The 27,837-nt window shown below is 40.0% G+C and overlaps 3 protein-coding genes across 7 annotated transcripts; 2 read left to right on the top strand and 1 right to left on the bottom strand.

The window, feature by feature from the left end:
• Nucleotides 1–23: 23 nt before the first annotated feature.
• Nucleotides 24–6,289, bottom strand: tchp (trichoplein, keratin filament binding). 5 transcript variants are annotated; one of them, XR_004331877.1, is made up of 14 exons: nucleotides 6,123–6,289; nucleotides 5,412–5,606; nucleotides 4,252–4,462; nucleotides 4,099–4,155; nucleotides 3,693–3,761; nucleotides 2,932–3,105; nucleotides 2,723–2,835; nucleotides 2,562–2,628; nucleotides 2,289–2,461; nucleotides 2,129–2,210; nucleotides 1,849–2,034; nucleotides 854–997; nucleotides 613–747; nucleotides 24–582 (listed from the first exon to the last, which is right to left on the bottom strand). XR_004331877.1 is itself a non-coding variant. In XM_032515045.1 (13 exons), the coding sequence occupies exons 2-13, from the start codon at nucleotides 5,600–5,602 to the stop codon at nucleotides 715–717; spliced, it is 1,500 nt and encodes a 499-aa protein (XP_032370936.1). In that variant the 5' UTR covers nucleotides 5,603–5,606; nucleotides 6,123–6,289; the 3' UTR covers nucleotides 24–714. The 5 variants fall into 5 exon arrangements, 4 of the variants coding, with proteins under 4 accessions (XP_032370936.1, XP_032370939.1, XP_032370940.1 ...); XM_032515045.1 differs by having other exon boundaries at nucleotides 24–747; XM_032515048.1 differs by lacking the exon at nucleotides 5,412–5,606 and adding an exon at nucleotides 5,184–5,191 and having other exon boundaries at nucleotides 24–747; nucleotides 6,123–6,245.
• A 1,030-nt stretch (nucleotides 6,290–7,319) lies between these two features.
• Nucleotides 7,320–12,608, top strand: gltpa (glycolipid transfer protein a). Its single transcript, XM_032515895.1, has 6 exons — nucleotides 7,320–7,557; nucleotides 8,920–8,922; nucleotides 10,236–10,288; nucleotides 10,394–10,431; nucleotides 10,565–10,742; nucleotides 10,897–12,608. The coding sequence occupies exons 1-6, from the start codon at nucleotides 7,455–7,457 to the stop codon at nucleotides 11,077–11,079; spliced, it is 558 nt and encodes a 185-aa protein (XP_032371786.1). The 5' UTR covers nucleotides 7,320–7,454; the 3' UTR covers nucleotides 11,080–12,608.
• Nucleotides 12,609–14,090: 1,482 nt separating this feature from the next.
• Nucleotides 14,091–27,464, top strand: trpv4 (transient receptor potential cation channel, subfamily V, member 4). The gene is given in 18 exon segments (XM_032516337.1): nucleotides 14,091–14,477; nucleotides 15,630–15,711; nucleotides 16,387–16,835; nucleotides 17,403–17,581; nucleotides 18,661–18,813; nucleotides 19,613–19,753; nucleotides 21,209–21,507; nucleotides 21,609–21,788; nucleotides 21,973–22,045; nucleotides 22,048–22,130; nucleotides 22,814–22,906; nucleotides 23,026–23,099; nucleotides 23,434–23,599; nucleotides 23,694–23,760; nucleotides 24,251–24,555; nucleotides 25,116–25,243; nucleotides 25,336–25,457; nucleotides 25,579–27,464. Coding segments are annotated over 17 exon segments (2,622 nt in total). The 5' UTR covers nucleotides 14,091–14,477; nucleotides 15,630–15,702; the 3' UTR covers nucleotides 25,680–27,464.
• Nucleotides 27,465–27,837: the final 373 nt, after the last annotated feature.

A 27,837-nucleotide genomic window follows, 5' to 3' on the forward strand; every position in this document is an offset into this window, starting at 1 on the left:
TTTTATACAAAATACTGAAATTATTTGATTTTGAATAGTTTTATTGAAAAGTCTACAGATTCACGATAAAAAATATACAGCTCTAAAAGTGCAAAGAAATCATCAATTCTTTTCTACATATACATTTATGCAAACCAGCATTAACTTAACATCAAAATGGTACAATATTTGTCTTTGCTTTATTCTCGCATGTCTTTATGGACATTTAAAGAGTTATTGCTTGACAACATTGTTCATTGTCTTCAAACTGGCTGTAAAAAGATCCCCTCCACAACGCAGCTCTAATGTAAATATTCACACTCTTTGGTCTGTGCAAAAATGCATTTAAAGTTTGCAAAAGTAAATGTGAAGCTTCAGAAGTTAGTCAAATTAAGTAGGGATCTCTCCACTGTGGCTCAGCCAGAAAACACAGCAGCATTAAGAATTTTAAAAAGAAAAGATCTACTTGGTGGGATGAAGTTTGAAATGCATTTTTACATTGAATGAGGACGGTGTTTTTTGTCCCCCATCAGTTACTTTGGATCACGGTAGGAAGGGATCTCTCAATGGCCAGTATGAACAATTACAGCAACCACTAACTGGTTATGATTTACATGTGAGCATTGTTTTGGGACACACTTGAAAAACACATGAAATTATCCTTTAAAAAGGTAATTTACAGGTAGAAAAATAAACATCTCACAATTGAGTTTGGAGTTCAGTCTTGCAGGTTCCTCATGTCCAGGCTGATCGAGGTCTGCTGTGAACCTGAAAGGAACATTTCCAAGCTTATTTTAACATTGAAAAGCATTTTTACCTGAAATAGGAACATTCATGATCATCAGTTTCCTGCAACTTGAATTTCATATTTTACCTTCTCCTGGTATCCTTTCCTGGCCATCCTCTCCATCTCCCGCCTCAACTCCTCCTCCTGGGTTTGAAGAGCCACCCTGTCCTCCTCCTCCTCCTGCTCTATCCTGCACTGCTCCTCCCACTGCTCCTGGCGCTGCTGCTCCACCTATACAGTATACACACAGAAACAACTTTAGGTCTTTTTTAAAAGAAGCATATAATCTGATTCTGTCTTCTGAGTTGTAATGCATGACAATTCAGTCAAAAGTATTAAGCTGCTATCGTAAAATCATTTCGAGAGACTGTGGGCCCTATCTAGCAAAAGATGCACAGCGCAGCCCAAAGCCTGACGCAAGTGTCTTTGCTAGTTTAAGTCCAAGGCAGTTGTCAATTTCCTGTCCAGTGCCCACGTTGTTTGCCCATGAACGTGCTGGTCTTACAGGGAGGTGTGTTCAGGTGCATTCTTGGTGTATTTCTATCTTAAGACAGCAGAAAGTGGTTGCGCCATTGACCAACACAAACCTGGTCTAAAGTCAATAACGCAGCACTTCATTGTTATCTTAACAGCGCCAGGCTCGATGTGTCTTTAAAGGTGCCGTAGCTAAGAGTTATAAAACTCACTCTCCGTCATATTTGTTGAAAATAACATTATGTTCGACTACATGAAGCACGTCATTTAAAAAAAAGAAAAAATCTGGCTCCTCTGGCACCACCTACAGCCTGTAGTGCGATTTGCAAAAATCCACCGCTCCTTGTTCAGATCCTCCAATCATTTGCTGGGGGGTGTCTAACTACATATCAATCACTGCTCATGCACACACATTCATTCTCCCTTGTGGGGGGAGGGGCTTAGGAAACCATTGGGGCTTAAGCAGAAAGGTGGCAGGGACATAGAAGTTATCGATGTTCAAATTGTTTGGCTAAGTCCTGGATCTTCTCAGTCCTACCTACAGCACCTTTAAGTTATCAATTATGAACTGTGCTGTTTGGAAGGAAAGTGATATGAAAACACAACACCTGAGCATTTATCTCTTGCATCCGTGCGGTCCTACGGCACTCTTCTTGCTCTTTCTCCTGGTGTCTGGTCTCCCTCTCCCTCTCCAGCTCCTGGATCAGCTGTTCTCGTCTCCTCAGGGACTCCTCTTGAGCCTCTCTGTTCTTCTCCATCTTAAGCTCCAGCTGCTGCTGTCTCCCTGACAGAACCTTTCCAAGAAGAAGAAAGGAGAGCTTAGTTTAGTAGTCATATCTTTTGAATGACATTCAAATATAGTTTCATTTTGATTTTAAAGCAATTCACCTCTTGCATGAGCCGTTCTCTGGCTTTCCTCTCCTTCTCCCACTGTGCTTCTCGTTTCTCCCAGACATGTTGAGCTTCTTCTCTGAAATGGATGAGATACATTGGTTTGTATTTGAGTCCCTTCCTGCACAGTCAGAGCTTCCTGAATCTTGGTGTTCACCTGTGTAGGATGTCAAACTCAGCCTCCCTCTCCCGCTCCAAATGAAGCTGCTCTTCAATCACATGTTTCATCCAGGCAGCATCAGCAATGGCCCTTTCCCTTCGTGCAGTCTCTATCCTCCTGTCCTCCTGCTGTCCATCCAGCAAGGCTGCCAGGATCTTACGGTCGGCCTCCTGGTAGGAACAGAAGAATTTGAGGAAGGTGTGAAAGCCAGGCAAGTTAGATTACTTGTAGAAAAATGTACTGTATCAAATGAGGGTCAAGTAGACCAACCAGCTCCTCCTGCACTTGCTGGGCTCTCCTCTTTAGCTGAGCGCGATATTGACGGATTAAGAAATGCCTGGTGGAACACAAATCCAATGAACCCGATGCCTCACCAGAATAAAGTATCATTTTACTTGTGATAAGTTATCTGCAAAAAGAACATCCCTTACCCCATCTCAGACTTCTTTCGCCTTTCCTCCACTTTTCTCCTTTCCTCGTCTATTTTCTCCAGCTCCCATTGTTTGACCAGCAGAGCCTCTTGCTCCTTCTTAAGGCGAGTTGCCTGTGACAGAAAAATGTTGTTGTTGATGCTTAAAAAAAACACATTTTCAATATAATTTTTTTCAAAGCAGAAATACTTTGTCCAAGTTCTAAATACCTCCTCTTCCCTCAGCTTCAGTTCTTCCATCTGTTTGCGAAGATCCTCGGCCCTCTTCCGCTCCTCTACCTTCCTTTTCTCCTCCGCTTGCTTCATCCTCTCCAGAGCCTCTTTTCGGGTAATCTCGTACTCATTTTCAAAGCGTTTCTTCTCATTTTGCTTCGTCACTTCTTGCTACATGTTTGGAGAGATGGGTCACTTACAGTATGTGTCTAAACTTTCTTAATTATGCACCATGTTGACAGGATCAACATGAGTAGATTTCAGGCTTGATACTGTGCTCACAGATGACATGAGCCCCGTTTAATCAAAAATAGATGTGTTACATAAATAATTAGTGGCGTAAAAGGATAATGACAACCCTTAATGACTTGTGGGTCCTATGTGTCATCACTGACTTCAGGGAGGTGATGCTTAAAAGTACTAGAGAGAGATTTCTACATAATGGTTGGAGTTAAATTGAGTAAGAATCTATGGCCATAGCCAAAATTTAATACTTAACTTGCATGAACAGTACATATACATAAATATTAATACACATACATACAAACATACATACTCACACTCATATACCCTCATACTCATACACATTCTTATTTTATGCATGCATGCATGTGTAATTGTGTATGTATTTATGTATGTATGTATGTGCATGAGAGTATGCATGAATGTGCAAGTGCCAAGTGCAAAAACTGTTATTAAAACACTTGGATAAACAGACACTGAACCGTCTTGTCAGAGAGCTGTGATGAATGTCTTACCTGTTTCTTCTCAGATATCTGCGCCTGCCATTGGCCGACAACATGATCTTTATGTAATGCCGACTCCACCTGTTGACAGATTAAAAGAGCGAGTAAGGACGAGATAGAGATACTGATGAACCTGACCCTTAGCGGAAGGGATACCAGAACATTTTATTCTTTTAAGTCAACACTGGATTCGGGTTAACAGAAAGTCATGGAATATCTGCATCACAAGCCCTATTAGTTTCCAGATCAAGTGGATGTCTTGACAAAAAGTGTCTGTTTTCTCCTCTTAGGGAGCTCTTCAGACGCACAGGATGGTTACAAGATTCCTGAGGCAATTTATCACTTCATCAACAGTGAGACTTATGAAGTAAGAGGTTTAGCAACTTATCGCTTTCCATTAATAGTTAAACTTAGCTACCTCTCGCAACTCTGTGTTGTTTTTCTTCCAGTGCTCCTTCAGCAGCTCTTGTGCAAGCTGGAAAAAAAGAACAAAAATAAAAGCGATTACACACTTCTGGCGGAGCACCGAGAGCAGTACTGAAAACAAATACAACTAATTAAACGCAACTACCTTTTTTCTTCTTTCCTCTCTTGCCGTACGAAGCTCTTCAGTCTTTTGCACCAGCTGACTCGCCAATGTGCTCCTGTCAGGAACTACTTCCCTGAGCTCCGCCTCCAGCCGATCTTGCTCCTCTTGAAGCATGGCCCTAAGCCGATTCCTGCGCTGCTCAAGGCTGGCCTTCTTTTCCTCCTTCAGTCTCTCTTTATGGTATGCCGACATACTGACGGAACGGAGGAAAAGAAACAGTAGTTCTTTTTCTCTGGCTTCATTTTCGTTCATTTGTCTGCTGAAACCAACAGGGTTTCAGAGACATACTAGAAGAGAAAATGCTACAGGTATATTTATAACATTTTTTATTCACACATATTGACTTACACACAAACTCACATACACACAGGCACATATTATGCATTGCAAGGTTGCATAGATTTAGGAACTGACATTTAGTTCCTGAGCCTAAAACGCACACTGTGTATGTATAACGAATAACCAAACACTTAAAAAGAGGCCTTCCACACTATTGCTCGTGGTAAATTTCATTAAAATATCATTACTATTCTATGATATTTCATAGTGGGAAGATTATTAATGCTTTTATTTATGAATGTACATTTCTTTCACCACTTGTATATGTTCTCTCTACAGTAAATTATTACCAGCCATTACTATTTACACATGTAAGAGGACATCCTCTTTTAAATAATCAGAACTGTTTTTTTAAAATAAGTCAGACTATTTTTCACACATATAATAATATCAAAATGTCAGAACTGAGAGAAGAATCTAAACCCACCTATTTTTTGTTGTGCCAAACAAAGAGCCGATGTGAGCTTGAAGTGTTGCCCAAATATGTACAAATTCACTGCGAGCAATAGTTTATAGATTATTGTCTCTTTTTAAACATTCATCACACAGACACCTTACATACAAAGGATACTTACATAGCCATCTTAGTGAGGGCAGTGAAAGAGAAACGGTGTAAAAATGCTGTAGTGGCCTCTGGGTAATCATATTAATTATAAACATGAACAGAAAACGTCGTCAAATTGAATCAATGCATCAATGCAATGCATTGTTTTACTTCCCACTGCTGCAGATATTGTTGCAATGAAATGCTAAAAGTAAGCGTTGTGTCAGTGAGTCAGTCCTGCTCTGGTGCAGGAAGTTACCTCTGCTGGAAGGAGTGACGGGAGCTCCACACGGCCTGTCTCTGGCTGCGGACACTCTGCTCTCTCAAGTACTGAGCATGCAGCTCCCAGTGCTGCCGCCACCGGGCCTCCTGCTCCCGCTGCCGGGCCAGCTGCCCGGCCAGCACCCGGGACCGGCCGGGCACGTGGGCCGAGAGGGTCGGCAGAGCCATAGACCTGAATCGTAATTAACATACACTATAAGAAGTTCAATCCAATCCTAACTAAACGTTTACTGACTTATTCGTTAGCCATAACACTACACTATGTAGTACAAAATACTATTTTTTCTATTTTTGTTATTTCTAACCCCAACCGGCCCGTCAGACGCCGCCTACCAAGAGCCTGGGTCTGTCCGAGGTTTCTGCCTAAAAGGAAGTTTTTCCTCGCCACTGTCGCACTGAAACTACTAGAACTGTTGGGTCCTTGTAAATTCTGGAGTGTGGTCTAGACCTACTCTATCTGTAAAGTGTCTTGAGATAACTCTTGTTATGAATTGATACTATAAATAAAATTAATTGAATTGAATTGAACTATGTGTGTGCGTTAAATTGACGCTAAAGGCCACGGCCACTAACTCACACAGATAATAAGTAACGCTATCGTGCTGCCTTTATGTCTTTGTATTGGGTCGTGTAACGTTAACGCTTGTTATATAAGGGCTTTTCAGCTCGACAAACAGCACTTACTTACCCTTTCGATGGTAAAGTGAATTGCTTTCTGTTGATATTTGTTAAAAACAGTCAACGTATTGCATTTCTACACAGAAAAATTGCCGATATTCATTGTTATTGCTATGGACTGTCTAAGAAAGGTTTTCAGCTACATAACTACCGATACACTTCCTAGTTACCCCCACGCTACGGGATGAAGTAAAGTTCAAAATTGCCTAATGGATGAAAACGCGAAACGCATTTCCGTTAGTTTTTAAAAATTCTCTTATCCCTGTAGTACCTTTAATTGGATGTTTCAATAAAAAAAACATCCAAAGCCAAAGGCTATCTATCTTAAATTGTACTTTATTTTCTATTATGATTGTAACCGAGGGTTTCTTGTATTGTCTAGACAATACAAGAAACCCTGGCTGTAAAATAAAGACACGGGCTTCCAATGCCATCACAATAAAAGCTCTATGTTTCCTGTAACTTCCTCTTAACTTTCAACTGAGATGTTACACAAAAAATACCTTACATGATCAATACATTTGTTGGATAGCTTATAAAGCGGTTTTTTTTAAGAAACTTCAACAGAAATGTAGCCTACTCGTTTAACTAGCAGAATTGATAATGTAGGTTATCTGGCCATGGGTGAGATGTAGACTCACCTATGGCCAGACAGCCTACATTTTTATTGTGTATTTTATTTCCCTTATTTTTTATCTCAGTTCTTTTAATGCAGATATTAAAACGGGTTTTTAATAGGCCTACCATTAATATTATTACCCAGTTATTATTTTTGTCTTTTGTTGTTTTAGGCCTATATTGAATAGGCCTATGACTATGCTTAGGCAACCACTAATCTGTAGAACTACACTTTGAGATATTCCAAAAAACTCCATTAGTTGGCAGTAAAGCAGCATATGTGATTAAACGATGAAGAGTATCTATAGTCAGCTGATTAGAGCACATCAGGTGCTCTTCTTGTTTGTTTTGGACTTCTGTCTAAGCGCCGGTTATCGTTTACCGTTTATTATTTAATATCCAGCCGACGGCTCATGTAATCGACTTGTTACTTAGCCGCGGGTCATCATCGCCACCTGTAAGGTAAAGCGTCCGGTATATATATTTTATAACGCCTCTTACCCGGGTTCAATGTGTGTGTGTGTGTGGTGTGTGTGTGTGTGTGTGTGTGTGTGTGTGTGTGTGTGTGTGTGCGTGTGTGTGTGTGTGTGTATGTGTGTGCGTGTGCGTGTGTGTCGGGGTGGGGTATGGCACACGGCTTCCTCTGGTGTCACTGTAAATCCGCAGCGGAGGGTTGACAGCTTGTTGCTTTCTTTTTAGAGGTAAGAGTGTGACTGGACTAGAGATGGCTCTGCTAATGGAGCACCAGTTCAGACAGCTGCCAGCTGACAGACAGGTGGAAACAAGACCGTTTCTGGAGGCTGTGTCATACCTTCCACCGTTTTTTGGTAAGTGAAGTTTCAACAGTGTGACACAGTTAGACACAGTCTAGGCACCACTGCCATTCTTGGATATAAAGTTATGTGGGTATAAATGTGAAAAAATGGATTCTCAGATGGCAGTGGAGGCAGAGACGTGTAAGTGTAAATGTATAGCTATTTCTATTCATCTTATTATAATGGTTGAGTTGTCAGAGATGTGACGTTAGCCTACAGTATAGGCCAGATTGATGGCATTTAATAAGTCATTAATTCATTTTATACATGTATATGTATAGTACTGTATGATTTAAGCCCATTGACTGTTACATTGGCTGAACATGCACACAAATACAGGATTTTATCTGACAAGTCTCCTGCATGGACCTTTTCCACCGTCATACATCTTTCATGTGGAATTTGTTTAACTTTGATTAATAAACACAAAAGTTGTTGTGAGGGAAATCTGTCACAACACTTCCATCAAGCCAAATGAAACATTCTCCCTCTTTCAAAATTCTAATCTTTTTTGGATCGTGTTTCTCTCCATCAAGCTGTCCACAATCCTTTAGCATGCATAATTTAATCAACTGGCCTGGATTTTAAGTTGTGAAAATTGATGTACGGTGTTGAGTTCCCCTTGCCCATTCACCGGCGGCATGGTGCACCAGGGCATCTTTGTGCGGGTTCATTCTGTATTAATATGCCAAAGGTCCTCTATTGAATTTGCCATGTGAAACCCTTGAGAGGATCCAAGTCTGATGTCGATATTAAGCGCTTTCCTCCTTATCGCCATTGTTTTTAGTGACCTAGCAATCTCTTGGCCAACTTTCCTACAAGTCATTAAAGTCCTGCACACTCTCATAGCACATTCACATAGGTGTTCTAAATTAGTTTGCCTAATTAGACCTCTTCTTCAGGACTGCATGGACAGGACGTCCTGACTCCCCCTAGTTTTACACCTGCTAGTTTTAAAAGTAGGATAGTTCATATTGTTATGATTCTTTTAAGTGTAGCGTTTAGTGACCTCAGTTAACTCCCTTCATGACTCCTTTCCAACTTCAACCTGAGAAGACGTCTAATAAGCCACCATAATTAACACCTGTAGTTGGTGTGCAGAGCCTTTAACGGGCCAAGAACTGAACAAATGTTTGTTGATACAAAAGTAGTCAAGGAAGAGGTTTATATATTTTACTGTTTCTGTTTTATAGATTCAATTGTACTTTTCAGAGAGTTGGTAACTTTTTTCCAGATGCATTGTGTCTTTGCAACAAAAATCTTGTGAGGACAGTGGAAAGTATCGAGATAGCCATACAAGATGCGGATGTCTCCGAAACAAGATATGGTGTCACCATTGTTGTGGCGATGCATCACATCAGCACAGTACAGCAGACTTTGTCATGAGTAGTTTCCACTAACAGCTAAGAAGCTGAAAGCTGTCTGTTGTGCCAGCGGGTCAATCGGGAGCCGTGTGTGGTCGAGGCTCTAGATGTGTCTTTGTTCGCCATCTCGTCACCAAATAGCCTACTCCTCTAGTAGCCTAATTAAAGGACACCTAATGATAATACTGTGATGATGTTTCTGGGAAAACAGCAGCTACTGAGACCCCAATCCAGCCTTGTAGAGTTATTGTAGGCCGCAACAGTGTTTTAACCACTTGGGTATGTTCCCAGTATTTCACAAAGGGCAGAAACATGGTTCACGCATGTAAGCAAAACGCAGACCTTGAGCTGCGCAAGATCATTTTCATGCGTTTTTGCGTTCTAGAATGTGTCACCTGAAAATCGTTACGCAAGTCAAGCTGCAATCTGATTGTTGCTGCTAGACGCTCTATACCATGAAAAAACAAGAGAAGGCCAACCCTTTCTTTTTGGGTTCACATCCGCTCAAAATAACCACGGCCTCTAGCTGAACATGTCCGTATATGTCGGCATATTTATGACACTTCTTCTCTTCTTCATCCAGACAGACATCCCATCCCTTTCTTCTTCCTTCTGTGCGAAAAGCAGTACTACCACCTCAGAAGCCATGTTTGTTTACTACTATAGTCATGGATATAGTCAATGCTTTGATTAGCTCTATGTTGAGGACTTGCGTTTGTTACCTCCACCAGTGCACAAGAGCTATGTTGACTGCAGGAACTATTTTTTCCATCTGGGCCAGGGATTATAATTTGCGTGTGTATATTTGCGTGGACCATGTGTTTTTCCTAAAACCTTGTAAAAATCTTATTTTTGCTAAGCTTCAGTAGTTTAGCTTCTCACCTTGCTGCAGTGATATACAGGTGTACTCCAGGGCCCTGTGACTGTTGGGTGTGTTGGTTAGGGATGCAGCAAAGCCAACTTTTCACACCCAACTTCACCCATCAGTGGTGAAACCGGCTTGAAACTTTCAACCCGAAAGGGGTTCTAAAACACAGCTTTTCAGCCTGATGCTTTTCTTTGCCTTGTGTAGGTCTGCTTGGTCCACCACTTAACTAACGCGACATACATTGCAAATTCATAAAAGCAATGAAAAAAGACAATATCTTGCAATCAGCCAAGTTTTTAAAGTTACTTATTTAGCTTCTGTGTTGATAGAGGTTGGTGATCACCATGAAAGCTTAAGATGCTGTTTTTTTTGTTTAGGCTCAATATTTTGGTTACGTGCTAATGGGGGTTTCACTCCTTTATTTTTTCCGGGCCAGTCTGTGAAAATTTTTTCCTCGAGCCTCGGCTTACATTTTGCACCAATAAAGGCAGATATATCTGGTAACATCACAGTAAGTATGTAATTTTTATTTAACCCAGTTTTAAAACTGTGGTCTTCTTTACATTTTCGTAAGAAAAATAATTTTTTCTTTTTCTTTTACTGTTTTTCTTAATAGAAAATCAAGGGGTTTTCGTACCACCCCCGTCGGTTTTAGACACCCACAGTTGGAGGCAGAAAGGGAAATGCATGGGAAATGAAGGCCCAAAGCTGGAGCGACGTTGGGATTAGGGCTAAAAAAGGTTTAAGAAATTTCATTGAGGTTTTTGATTTTTGGGTAATTTTTAAGCCCACCTGTGCGCTTTTTGTCGACCAGGGGCCTACGATTTATTCAAGTGTTCCTACAGAGCCTAGCGGATGGTGAAAAGGATGATAGCAACCCAAACCTCATTCGAGTCAATGTCACCAAGGCCTATGAAATAGCCCTGAAAAGATATCATGGCTGGTTCGTGCAACAGCTCTTCAAGGTGAGTTTAGGATTGATAGACAGATCTTTTATAAGAGCTACATGTATCATAGAGCAGTTGTAAAACATTGTCCGTGTTATATGTGAAGAAATGTACTGCTCAACAAACAAAGTGCGGTTGTGTATAAATTTGGCATTTTAATTTGCTCTTCCAGGCAGCTCTTTTCGCTGCTCCATATAAGACAGATTTCTTGAAGGCCCTCTCCAAGGGTCGGGATGTCAAGGAAGAGGAATGCTTGGAAAAAATCAGAAAATTTCTCATCAACTTTACTCCCACTGTTGATGCTATTTATGAGATGTACAATAAGCTGCATGCTGAGCTTGATTATACAGTGTGACTGCAAGAAGTTCCTCTTTCCTCCACTGATTCACTTACAAAGCACAAAGTCATTTACATTCTGCACTCTACATTTTGACATGGTTCCCTTCAGGTCATCTTACAGCTCACTGTGGGAGTGTATTTATAATACTCTGTCGTTACACATCAAGTATTTGTGTCATCTGCGTGCCTGTTCTGGCTTTCTCATTACGCCTTTTCCTCACTGTTCTTTGACTCTGAGGCAAGTTTCCCAAAGCAGCTGCAGATTTACACTCAATAATTCTTTGTTCTCTATTTTAAGAGTCATAGGTCATGAAAACTATGATCATGATATCAGTACAGATTTTTACATGCAATCATGAGATAATTATACCAAGAATGAAAAATGCTACTCAAGATATGTTTTGGAATTAGGACTGTTCCAAAACTTAAAAAGCTTTAAGTAAGTGAGTAAGGTGTCCGATGTTGAGAGATTGAATGAGCCACATCACTATTAACACTGAATATAATACCAAAATGTTACCTTTGCTGTAATCATTCGTACCTTTTATAGTGATTTTAAATTTCTTAAATTTGAAATGTTATTGTGATATATCCCGAGATAAGATAAGGGCTGCATTTACTTTTAATTATACAAAAAACTGAAAAATGACCAAACAAGAATTTGAAATGTGATGAGGCTGTGGCTTATAGTAAACTTATCAAATTCCAAAGCACATCATTTACATGATTTACAGACAAAAAAAGTCACATGTTTTCATCATACACGTGTGTAGTTTAGTTTTTATCGAACGGTTTTCCTTCTTAGGTATTAAATTAAAGATCATTTAATTAATTAAACTAAGTAATTTATTAAAAGTTATTAAAAAAAACATACAAAACACGTGAATAGAATATTTTACCGGCGTCATATTTCAAAATCTCCCGGAATACAAGAGCCATACACAGTTCTATATGGCTTCTAATATTAAACACCTGTTTAAGATGGAGCTACACAGCATTTCAGTAACCATGTCAGCTTCATGCCTTCCGTCCTTTATCTTTTTTATACATGTCACTTTGTACAAACAAAGCAGTCTAATTAGTTCAAATAATTACTGAAGGTGTGGTCTACCTCTTTTATACTTCCATGCTATGCAGGACTTCTAATGTTCCAAAGCAATGCTTCATCAGCACTACATGCTTCTCTGTCCACTCTGCTCTCAGGTGTTTACATAAAACTCAATGTGGATTTTCTTTAAACCTCTTTGTTGAGGGGATATCAAGAGTTGCATTATGACTTTTTGCCTTTTACACGGTTTTTAGATCAAATTTCAGATGTTTGACGAAGCTAGATTAAATGTCAATAGTAATAATTTGTCTGCATCTCCACCTTTAAATAAAGGTTATTTTGGTGGCCTTTGGTTAGTCAGTACTGTTTTGAGTGTGCTGAAATGCTTGTCCGATGTGTCTCTGAAATAACGTTGCCGTGCGTGTATAGTGTAAAATAACAAATCTTGTATTTTCAATTTATGTAAACCATAATTTGCAATAAAAATTGTGCTATAATTCATGTAATTTTTTTGCTTCTTTCGATCTCTACAATTTGACACCACCGTTTTCCCTTTACATTACAGATTAGAAATGATCCATTAGTTGTGGAAAGTAAGTATGTACTTTAATCCAGTTCCATACTTACGTACAATTTTAAGGTACTTGCACTGTACTTGACCATATTGATTTGTTTCCACTTTAAATTTCTGCTCCACTCTACATTAAATATATTGTACTTTTTACTCTACTACAATTATTTGACCCCTATAGTTAGGCTAATTATTACTTCGAAGATCAGCATTTTTATATATATATATATATATATATATATATATATATATATATATATATATATATATGTAAATGTAATGTAATTGAGTATTTTTACAAAGAGGCCCTCGTACATTTACTTAAGTAAGTGATCTTCATACTTTGTCTTGCATTGTGTCTTGCCTGGAAGGGTCAACTACAGCAAGGAGAAATTAGTTAATATTTTACGATGAAAAGGCTTTAACAGTTATAAATAAACACAAGACAATAAACTGTAATAACAGGGGTACTTTTTTGTGTCTGGCTCTTCATGCTTTCTTTGTCTGCCTCACCGCTCCTTACCTCCAGAGATTTATTAAACTACTTCATTGTGTGATATTGAACAGCTGACAAATGGAGCAGTATTTGTGATTAATTATCACAGTAGGCATGTTGGTTTATTCAGCAGCAAAGTCACCTGCAAAGTGTACACTGGGATAGAAAAGGTCACAAACGATCTTTCCCTTTTAACTCTTTACTTTTAAACCAACAAAGACAAGATGAGTGCTCAGACAAATGGATGTTTAAACATCTGTTGTACCATGACAACTGGGATACAATGCAAAGCAGTGGTGTCGTCTATGTGATATACAGGTATACACAGTATACCCACTAAGAAAGCTCCAGGATTTCCATATACCAACTTAAAAATGCTCAATGACACGCAAAACACACGCTTTCCATTATATTTTTGATATATTTTAAAATGAAGGTGTTTCCACCGTAAATTGGTGCATAAAGGTGTATCCAGATACAGGAAATGAAATCAATGCATTAGACTACACCACTGATGGAAAGCTCCAGACTAATAAATTGACCTTCTGGTGAATTTACTATGAACGGCTGCCATTTACATTTTAGTAAAGAAGGCAACAGGTAGCAATAGTGAGCAAGTGACCTTTCAATAACACTTCATCAATCAAAGCCAACACATCAACTCGTCTCTTTTATCAATGGAAGAAGAGTTTATGAAAATGACCTGCACACTCAGGAGAAACATCCGGCTCAGACCATGTTGTCTTGTTGAAGACATCTAAACTGTACAAACGAATGAATGAGAGGCTTCAAAAATATCATGTTAAAAGGGTTTCAGCCTGAGTTTTTTTTTTTTTTAGTCATCACCTAGCGGCCACCGCTGGTACTACATCACATTACACTGGCAGGTTGGAGAACGTTGTAGCCTGGAGCGTTGCAGGTAGTTGCATGTTTCAACTGAAACTGGTTTTTCCACTTCAGCGTTGGCTTTTTTTGGTCGGCCTCCTTGTCCCACCCAAAATCTGTGTGAAAGCCTCTGTTGTTCTGGTGGACACTAGAAGACTTTACTTACTACCGGCAGTCGCACGCACGTATCAGAGGAATGGGCTACTGTAAGTTGTCAAAGCATTTTGTGTCATCTGGCAGGAGCAGTTTTAGAAAGTCTATGGGCAGGAGGTTGGCACATTAAACCCGAGGAGGCAGCAGAGTTCAACACAAGAGACACAAGAGAGAACGTTACATATTTTAAGCAATGGAAAAAAGCTGCAAAATAGTTTGTTTTTGAAGAAAAACTAAATAAGATCAACATATAAGAACAAGGTAAGGAACTCCTCTGATTCTTATATTTTTCATTACATGCATTCGAAGGCATCCTAAACATATTTAACTGACCTTCGTATTAGTTTAATAATTTTAGAGACCTCGGATAAGAGGACTTTTCTCATTCCTCATTTGTTGCTGTAATTTAACATTTTAACACTAGTTTTGTTTTCTGTAGCTTAGTTATTTATGATTTATTACTTGTATTTGTTATTTGTTTCTCGTTCTTGAAATCTCTATTTTTTTTTTTTTTTAAACCTATGGTATGACTTTTAAAACCTTAAATCTATTATTGTTTAGAACATTTAGATCATTTGGTTCCAGGAAGGGTCTCCAGCCTCTCTTGTTCTGGATAATGTCACATCAGCAGTGATAGTAAGCAGGAAGTCCCATATCTCTGAGGCTACAATAGAGTCACTCACATTTAGAAACTTTCACAATTGAACTTCCACTTTCTGACCCAATAAGTGGATGATATGTGAGCTTTGGGTGTACTTTTTAAAAAAATTTCAAGAGCCAGTTTTACCAATCTGACAAGTTTAATACACAGTGGGTCTTCTCCACCGACAGGCACCTCCACCTAACACTTAATGCTTTGCTCTTAGTCTGTTCTAATAGTTATATATCACGGGCGGCCTTTTTTTGTTCCTCTGTCTTTTTACTATCAAATGCCCATTGAAGTGTAAAGGCATGATAATCCCCCTGTGTGTCAGACAGGGTTGTGAGTCATGCCTTCCCCTACCCCAACTCCCCTTTGCAGCACAGTCTGGCTAAGATAGGTTGTCAATGTCCTGAACAAACTCAAAAAAGTGTACGATTTGAAAGGAAGCTGCAGGGGAAACGTGAGGATGTCATGTACAAATTTCCATGTGATAGCATACTGTCGCAGTACAGTGTTTGTACGGGCAGAGAAGCCCCAGTTGTTATAAGTAAATAGGTAGGTGGTGTGATTCTGCCTGCAAAAGGAAAATATCCTTCTGACCAATGAGAGGCCGTTGTCACAGCCGTGTTATTGGTGTTGGCATCAGCCCCTTCCTACTTTTTCCATATATTCCAACCTGACAGAGCTCTTTTCATATCACTCAGGACCTACAGATTTGTTTTTGTCTGAACTTCCGTGTCAATCGATGGTGACTCTTTTTGTTTCTGCAGGACGCCCACATGCTTCAGCATCATTTCCAGTTTCCCCTGAAGAGGAATTTGGCACATCATTGTGATAAAAGGGATGAATGAGGTACAGAGGGGTTAAATACCAAATGTGTACTTTAAACTTCAAGTTGGCACTTTCAAGGTTCCTTTGCTAATTATAGTCTCAATTATTTAAATTGTTTTCATATTTTGTCCACTTTGCACTCGTTGTAATGGATAGCATACACACATTTTGTTGCTATTTCCTGCAGTAGTTGAAGTGGGTCTGACTTATTATTTTAGATTAAAAATTAATCTAAAATAATACCAAGAATTCAATAACACTATTTATTTTAAAGGGTATGCAATTTGGCCTGTTGGCCATTCCTGTCAGCTGCATCCCACATCTCTCATTTGCACATCATTCTTCCTTCTTCCTCATATGGCCTTAAATTATATCAGATTTCCAATCCTTAAATACATCAAAATTATTTAAATGCTGCTTCAATAAGCAGAAAAACATACACATGGGGAAATAAAAGAGACAAATAATATAATAAGTCCTTCTACCATGGGCTTTGCAAATGTTTCACAAAGAAGGAATTACATTCACATTTGTTAGACCCCTATGATTGTTAGGGGAGTAACACTGAATGTATATAACCTTTGTTTATACATGTATACATAACAAGAAAACTCCACAGGGCACCTTTAAGACTTCTTTTTCCAGCTGACAGCCTCAAGGCCAAGCCACTCACCCTGAACATTTTGTGTATTCCAGGGTCGTTCTGCTCTTCTCAGAAGGTGCCACCTCGCCTTGTCTAAGGCCGACACCCTCGGCTCTGTTCCTGCCAGAGCTGCTCTCTCTGTGGACACGGAAGATGACGGGGCCGCTCAGCCTGGGAGCGATGCAGCGTTCGCCCCGTCTGAGCTCTCACACCTGTTTGAGAATGAGGATGGCTTCCCGTCAACCCAGGACACCAGTCAGGATTCAGGGCCGGAGCTGGTTCAGCCCGGCCAGCAAGCGGACGGCAGACAGAACCTGCGGATGAAGTTCCAGGGTGCTTTTAAGAAGGGCATTTCCACCCCGATGGACCTATTTGAATCCACCATGTATGAATCAAATGTGGTTCCAGGCCCCAAGAAAGCACCCATGGACTCGCTCTTTGACTATGGTACCTACAGGAACGCCAGCAACCAGAAGCGACGCAGGAAGAAGCTCCCAAGAGGGTGAGAAGGGGTCTCGCTGTCTCTAAACTACAATTTACGTGTGTTTCCAGGATGTAAAAATTGTGTGTTCCTTTAGACTTTATAGTTTAGGGGTTTCTGACTAAACAGTAGTGAACCTAGACTGGATTTTTTTCCAGGGACAAAAGGACTGGTTTAGAAAAATGTGGTCATAAAAATGAAAACCTCCTACAACTGCCACTCTGTAGACAGAGGTGGGCCACATGAGGAAGTATGTGCGCACACACACACACACACACACACCACACACACACACACACACACACACCACACACACACTGAACTAAGCTTCCTTCAGCCCATTCACTGACCTAACAGAGAACATGTTGTTGGTCCCTCTGCAGCCGTTGAGGTAATATTTAGGCTGCTGTACCTGTCCCAAACACACAGAGCTCTATTTACTTTAGAACTTGAGGGTGTGGATTATTGCTTAAAAGATGGTTTGTGCATTAAACACCCATTCGGTATTTAATTTTATGTCAATGAAATATAACTCAACAATAGTACTGTTATTGTGTGACATGATGTCATGTTTTTGTTTCTCCTTAGTAAAACGGAGCCGGAGTCCTGTGATGATGGTCAAAGCTCGGACCCACCAAAAGTAATGAAAATATTCAACCGCTCTCTCCTCTTTGAAGGCGTGTCACATGCAGACCCAGAGGCCCTCGAGGGCCTCTTGGAGTACCTACAAAGTCACGATAAGAGGTTAACTGATGAGGAGTTCAAAGGTGAGACTGAACGGTGTAGGTTGTCACTCACATCAGATATCTGTGTACTGCTTTTTTTGCCCGTCTAACCCAACCACTGAAACGACCACGACAACTACACTAAACTGCGAGGGAACAAAATGGCTTTAGGTTTGGATAGAACGGTCAAAATTCTTTCTCTTAAACGTAGACTCTACCTTAGCTCTAAAGCAGAAACTCAGTTTTACTCAAAGGATGTGAGAGGGAAAAGGTGGAGTTGAGTCTTTGTCCTGCTAGAGGCAGGCCCAAGGAAAGCTTCCTGTGTGTCTCAGAAGTTTTTTTCAGGCTTATAACAAGGAGCAGAGAAAAATCACAGCTAACTGTCATCTCCTTCAAAAACTTAAACAGGGCTTTACGGTGTTTTTTCGAAAACCGAAGGGCTAAAAATAGCGAAGGGCTTTCTTGACCCCTGTCTTTTTACCGTTTGATCTCATGAACCCTACTTAAATATCTGCATGCGACAATTCCAAAAATTCTGTCTTCTTTCGTAATGTACTCATTTGACGGTACAGTGGATTCCTAACCAGGGTAGAATAACCTTCTACCTGGGGGGTGCTTCTGTTGTTACCAGGGGGTGCGTGGAAAGAAAATGGAGTAGAACAACTAATTCAAAAAAATAGAAATTACGATTTGATTTAAAAGAAGAAAAAAAAAACATGTTACAATCAAGAGTGTATAAAAAGATTTAACGTTAGCAAGCAAGTGGAGAAGTCTAAGCAGCTAGCCAAAAGCAATGTATCAATTGTAAAATACTTAGCTAAAAGCATTGAATACATAGTTGAGATAGCAAAAATTGATATATAATAAACAGTTCAAAGAAGCTAAGTTATAGTCAAGTTAACTAAAAGTAATGGATACATGGTTGTAATATCTAGCAAACTTGACCAAACCAATCTAAACATTAACAATTTAATTGGATGGAAAATATCCACTTTTACATAGTTGATAGTGACAGCCTGTTAAAAAGTAATTAAAAGGAACACATTTGGACCATGATGGGTGTTGATGAAGGTGTACTTATACTAAAAATATTATTTGTTTTAATTTCATTTTTCCACCAGAGCTGTCCACGGGTAAGACGTGTCTGCCTAAAGCCCTGTTGAACCTTTACGGCAGGCAGAACGTCACCATCCCACTGCTGATAGACGTAGCAGAGAAGACCGGAAACCTCAGAGAGTTCATTAATACGCCCTTCAGGGATGTCTACTACAGAGGTACGGAAAATGGACATAACCAAATAATGATACCAAGCATTTACATACAAGTCATTTGCAATTTAAAGGATTTGTTGAACAAATAAGTCATTTGAATTTTGCAATTTTATACAAGACAAGGATCACCTCATCTTCCACTGAGTTGAATCTGTTTGATTAAGAGTTACTGCAGCTTGCCTGGATGGTGATTGACAACCCATTATGGGTAAAAGGACTATATTTACAATATGTACATTATATTTGTACATGAGAAGATCCAGGCCTCATTTGTTTAGCTTTCCTTCCCTTACAATGACCACATTGTCTCCACCACATAATTTGGTGTTGCTCTTTGTCGTTTCTCCATGACTGCCTGATTTGCCTGTTTCTCTGCACTTTTGTAGTTTTCACAAGCATGTTACTCAGTTTGAAAAGAAAATCAGACTTTTTTTTTTTTGCTCATGTAGGAAACACATTTTTATGTGACAACATAAAAACCTTTAAGGGCCCTGTTTCTTTGGGTTGACCCCATAGAAACAGCCTGCACATAAATAAAGCCCCAACCCCTTGTGGCTTTTAGTCTGTTCTTTTATTACCTCGACCCTCTAGCTAATAATTGGGCAGACACTCTTGAAACTCTTTCTCTCGTGTAACTGTGCCTAGTTTTGCTTACAGAATGCCTGTCAACATCTCATTTAACAATTACCTCTGTGAAAACACATTCTTTCACCCGATATTTATGTGATTTAACACAACACGCAAAAAAACGCACCTTGGAATACTAATAATAGTTTTTGTTTTTGTTTTTTTGCATTGCCAGGCCAGACAGCTCTCCACATTGCTATTGAGCGACGCTGTAAGCACTATGTGGAGTTGCTGGTGGAGAAGGGAGCTGATGTTCACGCCCAGGCGAGGGGACGCTTCTTCCAGCCCAGAGACGAGGGGGGCTACTTCTACTTTGGTAAGGAACTTTTTCTTGTGTCATTGTTCTTCTATATTTCCATTTTCAGCAGACCTTTGACTCTCTCCTTAGGTGATAAAGCACAGTAGAACGACGGTCACAGGAAGAGTTCTGGAAAACTGTTACTGTATTTTCTGCTTCATACGGTGGTAATGATGTGGTGTGTCTGTGGTTTCTATGACTTCACTGGTCACTCAGTCAGTTTCCACACTGGCTCTGAGTTTTTGCTTCACTCACAAGAAGTTATTCCGTCTTTTACTGCACAGAGTTGACGTCAAAGTTTTTCTATGTTCTACAGCAGCTTGCCAAGGTAAAATAGTTTGTACATGGCAAAGACCCCACCGTTGCCATGGACATATAAAACCCCACCCTTTCTCTTAACGTGGCAGGTTTTGGAAGCAAACGCAGTCAGGATACTGCTGTGGTCCAGACGTGAAGTCCACATCATAGCCTAATGTTTTCTAAAGCCTCGTTCAAGAAACCATCATTAGTGGTGTTCCAAAAGCACATGAAAAGACAAGCACTGTCTCATATGTTCAAGAGGTTGTCCAGTCAAAGGTGTCAGTGTTCTGCAGTGAAGAAAAGTAAACATCCTTGGCTGACCCTCCTCTGGGCAAGACTTCACTGACCTGTAAGAGAGGGAAAATAAATCAGAGCCTTAAACTTAACTCAACACTGCCCTCTGTGGTGTCTGTTTAGGCACAACCTCCTGCATCACATGTGGGATCTGTTATTTATAACAGTGTGTCCTTTTAGCCTCCTGAAGTTAATTATAGCAGATGTAATTGATTTGAGTGTAACTCTCCAAAAACACTGAAAGAAAGGTCGCTTGTTATCGACTCTGTTTTATTTCTTTCCCAACCAAATTTTTTTTCTTTTTGATAACATTCACGCGAAATATTTCTCCCTCATCACAGAGGAGATGATTTCTATTTGCACTTAACACGGTTGTCATTCTCCAAATCCCAGCGTATCCAGGCACAGTGTGAGTAATTTGCCGCGGAGCTTTGTAGTGAGGTGAACAGGAACCTGGCAAGGCTGATGGCTAATGGGATTTAGACTCACGCTAACACTCTGCATGCACCCGTGCAAATCCATGAAGAGGAGTGTTTCTATGTGAGGTGACAAAGTAATCTGTCACCCATGGCAACGGCTCATTTTCAGCAGCTGCTTTTGGCACTCTGGCCCCATTGCGCCCCTCCCTCAAACAACTGCTAATTGTGCTGTTTTCATAGCGGGGATTTAAGTCAAATCTTTGCTCCATGTTTAGTATGCTTTGCAAAAACATACAGACGTCAGCTACGGTTCTTAATTAACCCTCCTGTTGATTTGCTTATTTTTAATCTGAAATACAGTTTAATCTCCTGTGAATTCAATAGTAATAATGAGTGCTCTCTCTCTCTCTCTCTCTCTCTCTCTCTCTCTCTCTCTCTCTCTCTCTCTGTGTTTGCCTAGGTGAGTTGCCTCTCTCCCTGGCTGCATGCACTAACCAGCCTGACATAGTGCACTACCTGACTGAGAATCCACACAAGAAGGCCGACCTGCGGCGCCAGGATTCACGTGGAAACACGGTGCTGCACGCCCTGGTGCACATTGCGGACAACACTAAGGACAACACACGTTTCCTCACAAAGATGTACGACCTGCTGCTAATCAAAAGTGCCAAGCTTTACCCAGACTGCAGTCTGGAGACGGTGTTTAACAATGATGGCATGTCACCCCTCATGATGGCCGCCAAGCTGGGCAAGATTGGGGTAGATACAATATAAAACAATAAGTTGTTCAACAACATTTCCATAAGGAATAGTATTTTTAAGTTAAAAGTCAGTAGGTCAGCTTTTCCTTATTCCTCCAGGTTTTTCAGCACATTATCCGGCGTGAGATCAAAGATGAGGAAGTTCGTCATCTGTCACGGAAGTTTAAAGACTGGGCGTATGGGCCAGTGTACTCCTCCCTCTATGACCTGTCTTCACTCGATACATGTGGAGAGGAACCGTCTGTGCTGGAAATACTGGTCTACAACAGCCGCAATGACGTGAATAACAATAATTTGCTCACATTCATGTTTTTACTCCAACTGTTTAAAAAAATACAGCTGAAAATACATATTGTTTTTCTCAAGATCACAGTATTAAGAGCAACAAGACACCAGGCGTAACATAAAACATGTATAGGTGCATCAAAAACAAGAGAGCAATAAAAGTTTCTGTCTGTTGCAGAACCGCCACGAGATGCTAGCAGTGGAGCCTATCAATGAGCTGTTGAGGGCCAAATGGCAGAAGTTTGCTGCTGTACCTTTTACATCAGTGTGGTTTCCTACCTCGTCACCATGATCATCTTCACCCTAGTGGCCTATTACCGCCCAACGCAGGAAACGGTGGGTGTGGAACTATGGGAAACGTAGACAGATCTCATAGGGCCAGATCAATGCTTTATGATGTGAAATTGTTGAATGTGCCCATGCTGCACTGTATTTTCAGGACACCATACGAACATATTTTGAACTCTGAATTTGTATCAATTTTGCAACAAATGATCACTAACTGCACTACATTAAAGGAATATTTAAAAGTTTTGGGAAATACACGTATCTGCCTTCTTGCAAAGAGGTAGATGAGAAGATTGATACCACTTTCATATCTGTATGCAAAAAATGAAGCTATAGCCATCAGCTGGTTAGCTTAGCTTAGCATGAAGCCTGGCTCTGTTAAACGTTTTTTTTTTTTTTTTTTTTAATCTACCTTCTAGCACTTCTAATGATTTTACACAATATACCCTATATATTTGTTATTTCTATACGCAAATGGAAAATTGTGGTTTTACAGATGGGGTTACACGCTAATGCTAAGCTAAGGCAACCGGCAGCTGGCTCTAGCTTTATTCTTAATGGAAAGATTAGATCTAACTCTTGGTAAATCAGTATAGTTCTCAAACTGTTGAAATAATCCTTTAACTCTCTGTTTAGTCGTTTCAACTGATATGGTGTATTTTGGATATATATTCTTTTGCTGAAATGTTCAGATTGAGTTAATTGGGAAGTCTCGTCTTCCTTCCCTCCAGCCTCCGTACTCGTACACCACATCCTCTGACTACCTGCGCATGGCGGGAGAAATCGTCACCTTAGCATCAGGAATCTTCTTCCTCCTTACCAATGTGAGTCAGTACGCTCTGATGCCTCTTTATAGTTGGTCATTGGTTGCCCACTGCTGTCTCCCAGTCTCTTGCCTACAGTGTTGTTGTCATTATGGAAATATCTACCCTGCTCTTTGCAGATTAAGGACCTCTTCTTGAAGAAGTGGCCCGGGGTTAAGTCTTTATTTATTGATGGATCCTTTCAACTGCTGTAGTAAGTCTCCGCCCTTCCTCCCCCCCCTCTTCCTCACCTCTGCTGTAGCTCTTGCTGACTTTTACTCAAGGCAAATTTTGCATCCTCTAAATTAAGTCATCTAATTAATTTGTCAACCTCCTCCCCAACATGTTTTATAGGTCTTTAATTAAACCCATGGTCAAAACAAAGAGCAGAGAATGTCGAGCACCTCTCTGAACTGTGTTAATTTAAACCATTAGCAACAATATCTCCATTCTTTTTAAAAAATGCAGTCACGTCTTCTTGCGTGTATCCCCACAGACTTTAGCATCCGGACGCTTTCCTTGACACACTTTCTCTCTGTCTTCTCCAGCTTCATCTACTCTGTGTTGATTGTAGTCACAGCTGCTCTCTACCTGTCTGGCATTAAAGCCTATGTGGCTGTGATGGTGTTTGCACTTGTCCTGGGCTGGATGAACACTCTTTACTTCACCAGAGGCCTAAAGCTCACTGGCACCTACAGTATCATGATACAGAAGGTTAGAAAATGGAGAAAATGGTCAAATGAAAATTAATGGGCCCTAAATATCCCCATCCACGTTGCTTAAAACTTATTTTATTTTTGGTTCACAGATTCTTTTCAAAGACCTTTTCAGATTTCTGCTGGTGTACGTGCTCTTCATGATTGGATATGCATCAGGTAGGCTTAGCTCACCTAACCTTACAGGTGTTTGTCACATTACTAATAGGGATGGTTTCACATTTTGGGAAGAAGAAGATAACAATAACACTGTCATATTTGTCCATTAATGTACATACATAAAGCTACAGCCAGACGGTTACCTTAGCATAGCACAAAGCAAACAGGGTGTTTTCCCAATTTCCATTCTTTATGATAAGCTAATAGTACCTGGGTCTTACCTTGGCTATGTCAAAAGGTAAAAATATTGCCCACCAGTACCTCTAAAGTTGAAAGTATTTGTTCTGATCTGTTCTGTACATAAAAACGTAGTGGTGTAACAATGTTTGAGGCTGGCTGTAGCTTCATATTAAATGGACAGATATAAGAGCGGTATCAATGACCTTATCTAACTTTTGGCGAGAAAATGAATAAGCAGCTTTCCCAAAATGTTAAACTACTGCTTTAAGTGCTCACAGACACACAACCCTCCTCTGTTTCTACCCCACAGCCCTGGTGTCCCTGCTGACAGTTTGTCCTCCACCGGGCACAATGTGTGAAGGGGGCTGCCCCACATACCCTAACTGCAGGGACCAAGACACCTTCAGTACTTTCCTGCTGGACCTCTTTAAGCTGAGCATTGGGATGGGAGACATGGAGATGATCCACAGTGCACAGTATCCTGAAGTCTTCCTCATCCTGTTGGTTACCTACATCATCCTCACCTTTGTCCTGCTGCTGAACATGTTGATCGCTTTGATGGGGCAGACGGTGGGACAGGTGTCGAAGGAGAGCAAGAAGATCTGGAAGCTTCAGGTGAGCTGGAAGTAACTGTTTGCGGGGGTCAGTGTCAATGAAAATGTATGTCTTTCTTTAAAGGGTCAGTTTTCCCAAATTGTGAAAACACATATTGTCTTATATGTTTATGTTGGCATCTTCCTTGTGAGCAAGTTAGCAGAATGATGTTAGCGTTTAGCTCAAAGAGAGCCAAAGTACAGTCTCACAGAGCCACTAGCATGGCTGCAGGAAGATGTAATTATTTAAAACTGTAAGCACCACAAACAAAATAAGTATTTTATAATTTCACCTTTTACGTGTTGGAGTGGATGCAGAAATCTTGAATGAATGTCTCCAAATCTGCCACAATAAACCAAAACTATCTGCATGCTTAGATACCAGAGCGTTTCCATGCACTTCTACAGTTTTTGGGTTGAGGCAGAAATCTCAAAGACAAATATCTCATAACCTGGACAAATAAAATCAAAACTACAGTATCGGCATGGCTAATTACCACAAGATGTGAGTAAGAAAATAGTTTTTTTTCATTTGAGTGGCTTAGATACTTTACTAAAAACATAATTTACTCATACTCACAGTGGGCAACAACCATCTTGGACATCGAGCGCTCTTTCCCAGTCTGCCTGCGGAAGTCTTTTCGAGCCGGGGAGATGGTGACTGTGGGGAAGAGCTGGGATGGCACACCTGACCGACGGTGGTGCTTCAGGTATTGTACATGACTTATAATCACAGTCACTCTACAGCGCCAATGTCACTTCAAAGAAAACTGTCTAACTCAAAGGCGTCTTGTCATATTAGGGTGGATGAGGTGAACTGGTGCCACTGGAATCAGAACCTGGCGATAATAAACGAGGATCCAGGCAAGAATGAGACATGCCAAGCCAACGGGTTGCAGCAGAGCGTCAAAGCCTTGCGGAGAGGTGAGGTTCTCACTGTGCTCTCATGAATAAATGCATCGACAAATAAGTATAGATTCATGTGGAGCGCAGACTAAGTTATTCATACAGATCAAAGCAAATCCTTTTTTTTATACCCCTCCAGACCGCTGGTCCACAGTGGTTCCGCGGGTGGTGGAGATGAATAAGAGTCCGCGGCCTCGTGATCTGGTAATAGAGATGGAGCCGCAGACGGCCAGGCACTGACGCCTGACGGAGATTAGTGCTGTTCTTCTTATAAAGAGACAGCAGAGATTCATCAGTGCCAATGAGCTCACTATGCATGTGACAATTCAACCAATAAGTGTATTAATTTGCCCAGATGTTATGTGCCTTTTTTTTAGAGAAGGTATATTAAATATCACATTAAGGTTGTGTCCTAAATTCCATACTGACGTGCTAGGCTGAAACAGTACGTGAGATTTTTTAGTACGTCCAAAATCTTAGTATGAAACCAATAGTACATGATTTGCATGGCATTTCCAGTGAAATATTACAGTATGCAAACACTGGACACTACGCCAGAATAAGTATCCAATAATGCAATGCGGTAGTAACAACAATGTTTGAAACAGACCATCGGACAGCAACCAAGGCAGCTCTGTAACATCAAAAACTCTTTAATTTACATTTCTACATATACAAATCTGTAATTTTGTCATCTGCAACTGTTGGTCTAGTTGCTTACCTTTTTCAGTAATGAGCATTATCCTTTGATGTTGCTTGAGCTGAGGTTAGCCAGGGTTAGGCTCACAGGAAGTGACGTTGAAAATTACAGCTTAGTGCGTCCGAAAGTTACACACTACTGATTATTTACACAAAAGTATGTCAGTGTCCTGTAATAGGACAGAGCACACAGACGCTGGATGTAAATTGTCTTAAAGAAATACTGATCTGAAAAATACAGAACAGGGTTAAAAACACCAAAGCTGAGATAAAAAGAAGAACAATTTTTGTTTTACTTGTTACAGAAATAGAAAACGTATTATAAAAATGTTCTGTACTGCATTTTCAGACATCAGTGTCTGATCACTCAGGGATTCAAGAGAGTCAAAACATTTTAGCATCTCCATTCTCATTATAATGTTCGTGGGGTTTTGTGATTGCTAGCAGAAGCACAATTACTGTATTATTGTAGTAGGATTGTAAACAAATGTTTTGCTAGAAATGCCATCTACAGATATAATCACAACAGGAGATATTTTTTAATCACTGAAATAATTATTCATAGACCTGTAGTTATGCTTGTATTTGCTTGCTTTATACTTAAGAGGTCCCTATGTATGCATATGTATCATTAAGATTATATCCTGTATGGTAATTTGAATGTGTATTGTTCAGGCTATGGCGGTTTAATGTATATGTATTGTATAAAGTGTATTTTATCTCCATTGTTTTATACCATATTAAATAAGTAGACTCAAAGTCTCAGGCTTAGTGTGCTTGCTCAGGCAGCACGGCTTTCATTTTAACTGAAACAATGCACTATCCCAATTTCTGATGTGTGCATTATTATATGAACACAAAGACATTATTCTGAACATGATGGGCATGATGAGCAGGTTATAGTTGTCAAGTAAATATGCAAATGCAAGACAATAGCCTTCCGTGTTATGGTTTGTCTTTGAATTTCCAGAGTTATTGTTCCTTTGCAGCTGGGGTATTTGCATAATCAACTCTCAGTTCTTCCTATTATGTGCTTCCCCCTATTTACTGCAGTGTTTTCATTGCAATTGGTGCCTTGCCCTATAGAGCATCTTGTTTATGCACAACTGCTGTATGTATACATGTATTTTTGTTATTGTACTTCATGACAAGGTTTTGTAAAGAACAGATAGGCCATGCCATCACTAATTCATTACTGTTGGGGGCCACAGGTCATTGTTCACTATGTTTACATTGCTTTTTATAAAGAGACATGTGTATGCATTTCATATTGTTTCTACATCGCTGCACAGAACATTAAACACTGAATTAATTTTATGAACCATACAATACTCTGTCTTCCATATCTTGCATGGAATTATGAGATTTCTTTTTCTGAAGACGTTTTGCAATCTGAAATTGAATGATTGATTAAGTTATTTTATCCTATTTTCTACCAATCAGCATCAGCCAGAATTTATTTAATTTGACCAAATGCCCCATATTTGGACAAATTAAATAAATATGTAAGGGAAGCTAAAATGATAAAAGTGCTGAAAACATTACCCATTAAAAGAAAGAAAGAATAGTTTAATATGGAAAATGTAATATAGTTGTGGGTTTTTAAAATCTGGTTTTCTGTTTCCAATTTGTGTTTTAACAAGAAAGATATAGTATAGTTGGACAACCCTGCTCTACAATATCTACATGTATGTTCATC

Source organism: Etheostoma spectabile, chromosome 5 (assembly GCF_008692095.1).
Source record: "Etheostoma spectabile isolate EspeVRDwgs_2016 chromosome 5, UIUC_Espe_1.0, whole genome shotgun sequence".
Taxonomy (NCBI): Eukaryota; Metazoa; Chordata; class Actinopteri; order Perciformes; family Percidae; genus Etheostoma; species Etheostoma spectabile.

Coding starts and splice junctions, on each gene's coding strand:
- tchp (XM_032515045.1), bottom strand. CDS start 5,602: ATGGCTCTGCCGACCCTCTCGGCCCACGTGCCCGGCCGGTCCCGGGTG. Junction 4,156..4,251: donor GAGAGGAAAGAAGAAAAAAG/GTAGTTGCGTTT, acceptor CTTTTTTTCCAG/CTTGCACAAGAGCTGCTGAA. Junction 3,106..3,692: donor AGATATCTGAGAAGAAACAG/GTAAGACATTCA, acceptor CCAAACATGTAG/CAAGAAGTGACGAAGCAAAA.
- gltpa (XM_032515895.1), top strand. CDS start 7,455: ATGGCTCTGCTAATGGAGCACCAGTTCAGACAGCTGCCAGCTGACAGA. Junction 10,289..10,393: donor ATATATCTGGTAACATCACA/GTAAGTATGTAA, acceptor TTTTCTTAATAG/AAAATCAAGGGGTTTTCGTA. Junction 10,432..10,564: donor TACCACCCCCGTCGGTTTTA/GACACCCACAGT, acceptor GTAATTTTTAAG/CCCACCTGTGCGCTTTTTGT.